Raw genomic sequence first — 12026 nt, forward strand, 5'->3', positions numbered from 1 at the left:
AAACAAATTATGAACACACTGATGACACGCTGCAGTCCTGACGCAGCTCCTCCCTCGGTGAGCAGCACACAGTGTTGGGATGCGTCCGGTGTACTGCATCTGTTGCATCCGTTGGGCTGCTGTGATATCAGGGTTTCTCTGGAGTTTTTGGCTCCCTGAGAAGCCAGATCCAAAGTAAGATTGGAAACATTAAACAAAATCTTTAGTACATTTTCTAAAAGCAGTTTTTCTGTTTGTTTGTTTTTCTTTGAACATTTCTTTTTCTTTCACGAGGCAGCTGTTTGAGTGGATATGTGTGGCTTAGAGTCTGACTGATATCAGGTGATTGATCTGTTTTTCTTCTGATCATGTTTTTAAAAAGTAACTAAGGAATAAAGTAACTAATTAGTTTTGATCATTAAGTAATAGGATTATTTTCTTGGAGACGTAATCACTAATTAGTAACTAATTACTATTTTCAGGTAAACTGACCAACTGTTTATAGCTAACTGTTGTATTTGCAGAGTGCCCCCTGCTGGACAAACTGTGCAACATCAACACCTAATATGGTTGAAGGGTGTTTCTGCTTTCTCTTCTTTACTGTTTAATTTTCATTTATCGACCGTTATATATTCTGACACTGATGAGTGATCAGCAGGCCAATATTAACAACAGCCTGTTGTTAATGTTGACCTGCTGATAAGTCAGTCAGGCTCTAGTACAACAACGTTGTGTTTCTACGGTCTCTTACTGAGCGTTAGGAAAACGCTCAGACATTCTCCATCTGTATTCTCCTCTCTCTGCGTTCCTCTCTGCTTCCATCTTTTCCCAGTTTTGGCTGGATTCCCAGCTCCACCTCCCATCAGGTATTAAAGCTAATGGCTCTGCGTCACACTGTTTCTCTGATTTAATTGGATTTTTGTTCACTGTTATCAAAATTTCATATTTTCAGTGCAGTCTGTGTCATAGTGCACCTGCAGCACTTTAATCATTATGAGTTCATGTATTTGTTGAAATTTCCATGTAGCTTGCAGACAATGTGCTGTCACACTTAGTCATTGCATAACTCAAATTTCCGTTTGGTATGTTATTAATCCAAACTGTCCCTGTGAGCTCGGGTCATGCTGAGCCGAGCTGGAAAAAACCTTTTGAAATTGGCTTTCAGGACAAAGTATATTTATCTCACGTAGACAAACGATTCCCAGATTTTGGTGCAGGGAGTGTCTGAGCTGTTGAAAAGTCGGCTTCACACGGTCTTCATGAACTGACGAACTTTTTCCCCATTTGCTAAGAATAACTTTTCTGATCTGATGTGTCGCTTTTTCCACTGCTCGAGTTCTCCATCAACAATCCTGCAGATAGATTAGATCAAGCAACTGAGATGTCCACACACACACAGACACACACACACCATCCGTATCATTTCACGATGTATTAAAATAGCCTGCCCTGTGGTTCAGGGCTCTTCATCACAGTGAAAGAACACAAACCTATTTTAAACCTCTAGGAAGACGTTTGAAATGGAGTTTGGTGATAACGAGATGGGACTGAAACTCATGTTGTGACCATATTAACCAAAATGTTATCACTTTAAAATGCATTTTTCTCCTTATTATATTTTCCCGTTACGATACGATGTCACGTATGGCTGCAGGCAGCATCGCACGCTTCAGATCGCTGCTTATGTGTTTGTTTTAATTTGGGGATTCACATGTAAACACTCTTTGAGCTTGGGGAGCTGACATCTCTCTGACTCACAGCTGTTACGCTTCATTTCACCTCCTCGCGGCCGACCGAGCACCTTTCGTAGCCCTTTATTGACTTTTCTTTTGTGAACAGTGCTGCTTCATGAAACGAAGGTCTTGCTCTGCTGCTGCCCTCTCTCCTGTTCAGCGCGTGAGCAGCAGGGCTTCAAAAACCTGCAGTGGCTGTCAAACATCGGGGCGGGCGCCGCTGCTGTGGAAAAGCTCCACCGTATAACCTGCAGCTAGTTAGCGAGTGCTTGCAGATATGTCAGCGTCTTCCATATAAACTTGTCTTCTAGCAGCCAAGAAGGTTTTTGGATCTGCAACAAGCAAAAACCGGCAACCGCTCTGGAAAAGTGTGGAAATACACATTTTTCCCCGGTGACCACAGGTTGGCAGGGGGTAGCCTAACTGAGGCTTAAGTTGCATGGTTAGGAATATTTTGGGGGGAAAACAAAAGCGAGTTATCAGATGCTGCTGAGTTTTAGTTTTCTGAAATCAGCTTTTTAATGATTAGATAAAAAGTTGTGCAGGAGAAAGTTTGTTTTGCAAGATGAAGCGTGAGACCTGCAACTTTCTCTCAGTGACCATCGTACCTGTAAATGCAGCCAAATCCCAGTACAGCCAGTGTCTGTGCTGCCTGTGGATGGTGACTGTTGTCAGATAGGGCTGCCACAAACGATTATTTTGATAGTCGACTAGTCACCAATTATTTTTGCAATTAGTCGACTAATCAGATCATCATCCATTGGACGTAAAACATACAGCTTATTGCACCAGCAGCATCTGCTCTTATATAACTATCATTAGCTTACAGCTTGAAGTGTTTAAGGTATGTGCTAACTAAAAATAAAGACGATAGTTTATTAAATTTTAATGAAATTTGCAGATTGTTTCGGTGAAGTTTAATAAACTCCTTGCTATCTAAAATATAACAGGACACCGGAGTAAATTCTCCAGCATCTCACACTTCTGATAATCAGCTGTCTGCTTGACGTTTATTCAGCTGTGTAAAAACTATAACTTTAATCTCAGCCAAACCGATTTACTCAGGAACAAATAAAATACTAAAAAAGCCAAACAATAACATTTTTAAGTTATCTAAGCGACTTATTTATCATGTTTAACCTGAGTAGCGAAAGACAGCGGTGGGTTTGAAGCCGGGAGTCCGGTGTTCTCACGGCTCTAGTTAGCCTAGCCCCCGGCTAGCTATCGAGCTAGTGGCTAACAGACGTCTCCGAAAACGTCGGAGCGCTTTTGAAAATATGTGGTGTCTTGATAAACTGAGCAGATATTTGAGGTTTACACAGCTACATTCTCGCCTGAAAATATGTTAAACGTTTATTTTGTGACCCAGAAAGAATAATAAGAGTAATATTAAAACTAACTAGCTGCCGCCATTGTTGGAAACTGAGCTGGGCTGCGCTATGAATTCTGGGACACAGCTTCTTCTTCTTCTTCGGGGTTTAACGGCAGCTGGCATCCTTGTACATGCAGTGCTGCCATCTTCTGTTTCAGTCCGTTATTACACTCTTAAATCCTACTACTTATTCCTGCGTCTTTTGGGATCTTACAAAGCTTCAAACGACGCGTCGACTATTAAATCAGTCGGCGACGATTTTAATAGTCGACTAATCGTGGCAGCCCTATTGTCAGATGATCTCAGCACACCGACCTCTTATTTGACACAGAAGAAGGGAAACTTGGTTCTCGTCGAGCACTGATCGCTTTGCAAAGTTGCCCACATTTAAATGACCGCCGGGGTATAACAGCTGGTGCGCTGTGACAAAATCAGCTCCAATAGATGATCAATAAGCAAACTTGGCAACTGTAAACTCGTTGTTAATTTAATAACCTCTCACAGTGCACGGCTGCTGTTTGGCAGATGTGAGAGGATCTTTAACACAGGGACACTTATAAACCAGTCCCTGCACTGCCTCTGCCACAGTCACAGTGTAACTCTGCCAATACAGAGCAAAACAATCATCTTTCTAAAGTTTGAGCTCTTTTGATTTTCTCCACATATCGAAGCCTCGACACGCAGAGACACACATCACATACTGTTGCTGCCTCACGTGCTTTTTTGAGCTGCAGAGATCTAATAAAACATCTCAGGAGAGCGCGAGCGGAAATGTTCCAAAACTCGAAACCATCTTTTTCACATTAGGATAATTATGAGTTGGTTAATGCGCTAATCAAGGCCATAAAGTGGCAGCATCAGCATTACGCAGATGCAGGCAGCTCGATGGAGGAGAGGCGGCTGGTGGCAGAAATTAAGGGACTTTAAAGCAAAACATGCTTGAGTGTTTCAGTGGGTCACAGTCACAGTGGGTCACAGTCACAGTGGGTTAACTACTTTAGGATCCTAACATGTCATTGGGACCCTTTCCAACAGCCAGAGATTCATTTTTAGGATTTTAGGACGAGATTCTCTCTGTTTAGGAGGAACTAAAGGCCTGGTTAAAGGTTTAACTGGAAGGAATAAGATTTTAATGTAATGTGGTCTTAAAATAATTAAAAGAAGGACAGAACAGGCACACACCGACGTAAAAAAGCTTTTATATGTTGTTTCCCTGGACTGGTAGTCTGCACACATTGTAGTCGTCTAGGATCATTTTCTTATTTATGCTGGGCTAATCTTCTTTAATGAATCTAATTCAGAAGCTCTGATGAATTCAATGGTTGAGTTTTCCTTTAAAAACAAAGTAAACAAAAGTGGCCGAGCAGCTGCTCAAAGGCAGCGAGTCTGACAAACTGACCCTGTTATCCAGGAGGTACAAACAGCATTTCACTCCATTTGTTTCAAAGCTTATTTTTAGACTCTGGTGTCGACTTTTCTGCTTCCCATGAATCGCTCTGCAGACTTTTCCTGCAGATTCACACAAGGAGACGTTCTCCTCTGTGCTCTGTATTAATTTAAAGATGCTGTGCCCCTCCCCCTTTTTGTGCTTGTCACAGGAAAAATGGGGAAACAGAACAGCAAGCTGACCCCTGAAGTGATGGAGGATCTGGTGAAGAACACAGAGTTTAACGAGCACGAGCTGAAGCAGTGGTACAAGGGATTCCTGAAGGACTGTCCCAGCGGCCGGCTCAACCTGGAGGAGTTCCAGCAGCTCTACGTCAAGGTGAGGCTCCACTGGCTCACGTTCATTGTGACAGACTGCACACGTGTTATGTGCTGCTACTCTCCTGTAGCTCAGCGAGTACACAGAGCAGCTGTTTGGTGTGGCGGTTAACAGTGAGGGCAGATTACAGTAGACGTGACGCTGTGTGAACTGGAGAATAAAGAGGCAGCAGCACAGTTTGCTTCAGACAGTGACGTTCGACTCGCTGTGTGAAGAAAAACCAACGATTTCAGTCAACAGGCTTAATCATCTTAAAACATCTCAGTTAGGGCTGCACGATTTTGCATAAAATGAGAATCACGATTCTCTCACGATTTTCTTTTCCAGTATAAATATTTATTGCACTTATTAACTGCACATCAACTTCGTAACAGTTGAGACTGAACATAAAAACGATAAATAAACATAAAAACAACAAATGTCTCACATTTTGTCGTTGCCGCAAAATGTTGTACTGCTTGAAATTGCGTCTCCACCGTTGCTCGACACTGCGTGTACAAAGCAGGTAGTGCAACAATAGAAAAATAGTTGCGGGACGGCACTGTGTAGCGTTTGTCTAGGGTGTTGATCATTTTCCTGAATCCCTCGTTTTGCACAGTGTTGATGGAGCCATATCTTTGGTCAGGTGATAAGTGATAGCCTCCGTAATTTCTTTGTGCCTGCGGGAGTTCGACGGGTATAGGGAAGCGCTGTATAAGGTTCCCGTTATTGATGTTTGGGTGGTTGACCGGGACGGATTTTCTCCTGTCACTTTCTCGTCATCCCTGACGTGCTCTCCGTTGTTTTTTCCTGCTAATTTTAGCAGCCAGCTTCTGTATCACGTGGTATAAGGCTCCACCCTCGTCATTTGTTGAGCAGGAAGAGTGAGCGCTTGTTTTCATGCAGATTACGTCCCGGATCAAAATGCGGTACAATCGTTGTCATTTGGAAATGAGATCGCACATAAGTATGAATCGAGATCGCGATTTTCTAACGATTAATCGTGCAGCCCTAATCTGAAATATTTAACACATATTTTCACCTATGAATGCTGCAAATACACTTCGGTTGCAGTACACTGGAGGGTTAATGACATAAACCAGTTATAAAACTATTTCTAATCATCCCAACGACACCACAAAGCTTCTGGTTAACATTTCCAGGCGAGAGGAAACAACAGAAGTGAGGAGAGAAGGAAGGGGAGGATCTGCAGTAACGTCTAAATACCGTCGGCTGTTGTTTCCACAAATCAGAGACAGCTAAAGACAAACTGGATTTAAGAAATGGGAGAGTTGGGAAACGTTAGGTGCTCCCCTGCTTGGGAGTAAACCATCCGCTGTCTCCTCTGAGACCAGTTCACTGAGCTCGGGACTGGAGTTCCCCCACAAAGACCAGTAATAAACCAAAGACCAGTAAATGCACTTTTGTGTTTTTGTCAGTCGAGGCGAACAAACCTGGATAAAAAAACTCAACATCATGAAGTTACAGTTGTTTGAATATGTTGGACCATAAACAGCTGATGACAGAAGCAGCGCTCTCAAACACTCCTCCTCTCAGCCGCCGGGGCCCCGCCCACTCTCACCGCCTCACCTCTGTGAACTCTGCGTCTTCGTATTGATGCACATTTTGTTTCGCCGTGTTTTCCTCCGCGGTCACGTTAAGTTCGGGTTCAAGTTGAAAATTAGAACACGGTCCAACCGTATGATGTCCCGTCGTGGTGCAGGAGGGTTGTGTCATATTTATAACACAAAAAACAAGCAAACAAACTATTGAAGTGTCATATACAAGCAAACTAAGCTCGTGTGCTGATTTTAGCATTTTCATACATCTCAGGTTTGAAACTGAAGGAACAAGCTGTGATGAAAAACGCTCCATAAAGCTACATGAACCTGCAGAGGTTACTTATGTCAACACAAACGTATTACATACAGCTGGATCTTACTGGGCACTTCATCCAGCCCAGTTTAACCAGTCCAGTTAATGAGTAATTCGATCTGATGGGAACCTTAAAACATAGAACTCCCCAAAAAGTTTATTTTTGTGTTCTCGAGCTGAATACGTGAATGCAGCAGCAGCAGGAACATCTGGAGACCAGAAGCTTTATAAAGGTGGAGTTCACTGAGGGAGTCGAATCAGCATCATCAGCTTAAATCTACATAGATGTGTGCTCCCCTTGATGTAACCTAACATGATGCTCTGCACCAGCACGTTACTGTAAACTCCACCACAGTGCTGCAGGCTAACCTCTTTAGCTGCACACACTCCGGCAATCTTTGGATAACAAAACGTTAATATACTTCGGTTTGCACGGCAGGATGTTTCCCGCTATGAGAAAGCATCACCTCAGCAGCACATCTTTTCAAAAGCCTCAAAAACGCTTTACGTTTCCAGTCCTTACCTTTAAATGTCACCGCCGTCTGTTTCTTCTCTCACCCTGGGAAATAGCAGCTGGACCTGCAGCCAGCAGACACACTGTGCCACAGACTGTACGTATGTATGTTTGCTGATATTTGTGGTACCGCAACAGAAACTTATAGACGTCTGCATCAAAAACGCTGTTGGGATCATCCCGGCTCACCTCGACCCGTCAGCGTGGCTCCATAGGCGATGCATAGATGATGTGTTTTTTCCCAGCGGCGCGAGGATGGTCTTCTGTGTAACAAGCTTGTTTTTGAGTGAACAGCAGAGATATTTGTGTAAAAAGCATAAATACTCAAGAATAGTAGAGATACATGAAAATTCTACTGAAGTACAAAGTAAGTGTACATCTTCACCTCGGCCAGAAGTCGCCGTCATTAGTTGGAGATAAAGTGTTTTTTTATTAGCGCCTCCAAACGCTCCTTCCAGCTCTCATCTATACATGTTCCCCCTCCAGTTCTACAAGCTGTTTGTTCTCGTTTTCGTGCCCCACCCTCCCTCCCACTTCTAGTTAGTACACGGGGCTCTGCTGGGCCGGGAGCCGCCGCAGTCCCAACTTTGTGCCTTTAGCTACTAAAACGCTGTCAAACCTAAAATGAGGACGTGAGCCCAGCGAGCTGATGATGCTCTTTAGCATCACTTGCCAAATTCCACCTTCATACGAGCTCTACGCTTGTAGCATCTTAGCTCGTGTAACAGTAGCTAATATGTTTGGCTTAATCCACAACGATCAGGCGTGCTGCCTTTCCACAGAGAAACTAATCTACGGGAGCAGACAGTCTGCGAGGAGCTTCTCTGAGGTGAAATATTTTCCTTGCTGCTATGCTAGCGGTGTGGTTTCAGGTTTCCCCAGAGACTAAATCGGACTTTGAGCTGTGCTCACTGGATCTGGTCTGAAATGACCAAAGTTTCCTGTCACAGGCTGGAAACTTTCCCAGATCAGCCTTATTGTCGAAGGCTTTTAGTCCACCAATCCCAGCTCTGAATACAGTGAAGTCGACTGGGTCCCTTTGGTTCAGTTTAGCAGAGATTTTGCATGCGAGCAGGTTTGCAGTAAACCAGCAGTCAGTGAAGTAAGTAGGGTAGGCTGATATTGTGTCATCAGTGTTAGTAGATGTGTTAATTTTAAAACCACTATAAAGTGTACTTAGTGAGTTTTCCCACAGTTGGTGTGAGCAGGGCTGATTGGAGGCTCACTTGAGTGTACTCTGGATCGCCACAAGAACCACTGAGGCAAATTACGCTGCCATTAAAAACCCTTCTGGGTTTGAGCCGGCATGCTGCCACGTTCCCATTCGCCTCGTTTGTATCTGGGCAGAAAACCATCGGAGATGCTGATATCACAGATGATTATCTTCTAATGCTAATATCCCAGCGTATCGCATTACCGCTGACCGATTTCTTCATTTAGTCTTACAAAACAAGGATGAACGCATTCAATGATGATCCAAGAACAAACAAACTGCAATAAAATAGCAAAAAGTGGCTAAAAATATCGACTTTAACAATTATTCTCTATTAGCCGGAGAGCTGCTACTCGAAGTGATCCAGCAGATCTAAACTCGTCCACTTTTATTCATTCACACGTGTGGCAGATCATAATCCCGTCAGCTCCCAGCAGCCTGTGAGAGGAGCAACCAGCACTAAAAACACTGATACATGAAAGTGCAGCAGAGTGCTTCTGTACTATCTTGCTGTTGCATCAGGCTTATCGCAGCATCTCGTCCTCGTTCACGTGTTTTAACTTCTCCTGGAAGAAAGCACTCTGAGCCTGAGTAAGAAGAGGCATTAAGCTTTCATCAGGAGTGCCAGGAAATGCTTCTTAACCTGAGGGAGTTACCGTTATGTAAGACACGCCTTGCCAGTAAGGTCATCGCCGCACTTCCTCTAAACGCCGTCGGAAGTCATGCATCAGCTGAGACCAGCTGTGATAAAGAAAAGAAGAAAACATTGGAAATGAGTGAAGGTATTCTTGGAGAAAAGAACCTGAACAAAGAACGTCTGTCAGGGCCAGAAGTGACATTTTCCATGTGGATCAGTTGTTCCATTAACGTCTCCTGAAAGGCGCCGAAAATCTTTTAAAACGACGGCGCAGAAATAACCCGAGCTCCCGATGGACGCAAACAGGAACAAAAGAAAAAGAAAGAAGCCTCTTTACCTCTCAGTGCGACACAGGAACAGTTTGGGGCAACGTGCCCCCCATTTAAAGGGTCCTGCAGGCTTCGGGGGTAAAATGCTATTATTATCATTACTGCATCATATTGTGTTTCCAGGCAACAGAGTATCAGCGGTACGGCTTTATTTAAATGCAGAGGGCTGATAAGTGTGGAAAAACAGGGCCGCACGTTAACAGGACAGATTGTTCCTGGGTGGCTCGTGGTGGGTGGGAGTGCTGGGGTGGGGGGGTCATGTGTTTAGCAGGAGGGGGGCGGGACAGCATGTTTGCGTTGGCTGAAAGCGAGAAGCAGAGATGAGAAAAGTATAAGCAAGCGAAAGGAAGCCCGCGTGCATTATTTATTCGTCATTAGGCCTCGTTGGAGTCGAGCTTCCTACGTTTACATCCTGCCGTCCCCACACGGGCCCGCGACAGCCGTCCACAAGCCCTCCCTGTCAGGGTGCTAAACACGGTGTTACCTCCACTCGGCTGCCAGCCTGGAGTTAATGCACTGTTTTGGTTGGACACACACACACACACACACACACACTTTGTCTCTCACGCTTGTGGGAGGATGCAGGCACTGCGATCGAGCGCAGGTGCAGAGTGTCAGCTGGAAATAACAGTGTCAGTATCTGAGGGCACACGCGTGACGAGTCAGTGTTTGTCCGTACATGTTAACGGTGTGATTGCTCGCTCTGCTTATTCGATTTGATTGGAGCTGGAGGGTCATGAACGAGCTGCATGATCATTAGAGAACATCTCATTAAATGTGCTGAATTATGCTTCTTTGAAGCCAGTTTTAAAGACAGGAAATCACATTGAGTCACGTTTAGATTTTAGATTGTAAAATTGGATGAAATGTCCAGATGATGATGGCACAATGCAAATGTGCATTAGTGCGGTAAATGAAATGGAATTGATCCATTTAAATACAGTTTATATGAAGAGTGAATGAAGTTCTTCAGAAAACACCCACAAATCCACAAATCAACCGCTTATGGATTAAATAAAAGAACCTTCTTCTGATTGGCTGACAGAAAGTTTGAACCACAGGTGGTGACTAAGCTTCTATTTGGCTGAAATGACCATATTAGGGTTATCCTCTCTGTGTGATGTCACACAGGTATAAGCATCCAGCACAGTAACAACATACATGACAGAAAGCAGGGAAACCATCATATGTTCTCTTATATCCACATATTTGATCTTTCTCATAAATCGTACTCGCTAGGATGTTGAGCGCAGCAGAGGCTGGTTGTCTTCTGTACGTAAAGATTAGTTTTAGCTGTGATGAAAATAGGGCTGGGCGAGTTTTTAAATATATCGATATATTTTTATACGAGATGTGACAATATCGTTTATATCGATATAGTCCACGTTACGTTATAACTATACCTGTGGAGCCGCTAGTTTGCCTCTCTTCCGTCCGCTTTTGTCTCTACGCTGCGTTGCTCCGCCTCGCCTCTCCGCCTCGCCTCTCCTTCACTGGACACAACTCCGCCTCCCCATCGCTTCACCTGCAGGCAGCGACAGGACGGACACGGCAGCTATCACAGAGCAGCTGCTCGGTAAACAACAACATTTGGAGATATTCTAGTGCTGTCAGCGTGATGTTAACGCCATAACTGCATTAACAGGACAAATCTCTGTTAACGAGTTACCGCGGATCGCCCCGTGCGTGGGGCTGCACGGCATCAACGCGTTAACGAGCTAACCGGGCTAACGAGCTAGCCGGGCTAACCGGGCTAACGAGCTAACCGGGCTAACGCGTTGACGCCTAAAATCTTTTCATTTTCTCAAAAATCAACAGTGCGCCTTATGTATGAGTTCTGGTTGTGCTTACGGACCGTGAACCACTTTTCTGTTCACGGCGCTCAGCAACCTTTCAAAAATGTTTTAGTACGACTTTGCTAAGCTACGAAGCCGCACCGCTTGATGGATTGTTGGAGCATTACGGCTGCCGAGGAGCCTCGCGGAGTGATACGTACTGTGCTTCAACACAATATTACCGTACTGTGTATAAGGACCATAAATGACACCTGTAAGAGACGCGGTTACGAAGAGGATTTCAAACTCCAGGCTGTCGGTCACGCAGCAGAAGTTGGGAACAGAGCAGCTTTGTTACTATGCTCATCGTCTTTGTTTACATTTTAACTGCACAATTGTGAGCTTTTTGTTATGCACAAAAACAACATTGTTTTATTTTATTTATGGAGAATTTTTATTTAACAAATGCTGATAATTTATTTCTGAGTAATTGCTTCATGTACATCTGCGCTGTATGTTAATAAAAGTGCCTGTGTGAGATCAGGGACACAGCTTTGACTAAGAACTCTGTTTGTTCTTACTTTATGGCTTTAAAAAATATCAAGATATATTTATCGTATATCGCCATCCAGCTAAAGAATATCGAGATATGAGTTTTGGGTCCTAAAGGAAAAGTTCACCCAACAACGTGCAGCCATTGGAGGCCAGTTGTAAAGGAACTATACTGCAACTATAGCAAAGAGCATTTTTATAATGTGACTCATTGCCACAGTAAACACATTCTGTCAGCTGTTCATTTCATGACCTATTAAATTCAACAAGATGTTTAGTTTGTTCCAGTTGCAGCCAAGCAGG

At 44.0% G+C, this 12026-nt stretch overlaps 1 protein-coding gene across 1 annotated transcript in view; it reads left to right on the forward strand.

Moving 5' to 3' along the window:
• The window catches only part of vsnl1a (visinin-like 1a), a 41144-nt gene that overhangs the window by 4003 nt on the left and 25115 nt on the right, over positions 1-12026 (forward strand). The window contains exon 2 of the mRNA XM_006792956.3: positions 4683-4849. Coding sequence (XP_006793019.1) covers positions 4688-4849 — 162 coding nt within the window. The 5' untranslated portion in view covers positions 4683-4687. The remainder of the gene's footprint in view (positions 1-4682; positions 4850-12026) is intronic.

Source organism: Neolamprologus brichardi, chromosome 15 (assembly GCF_056152115.1).
Source record: "Neolamprologus brichardi isolate AB-2024 chromosome 15, ASM5615211v1, whole genome shotgun sequence".
NCBI lineage: Eukaryota > Metazoa > Chordata > Actinopteri > Cichliformes > Cichlidae > Neolamprologus > Neolamprologus brichardi.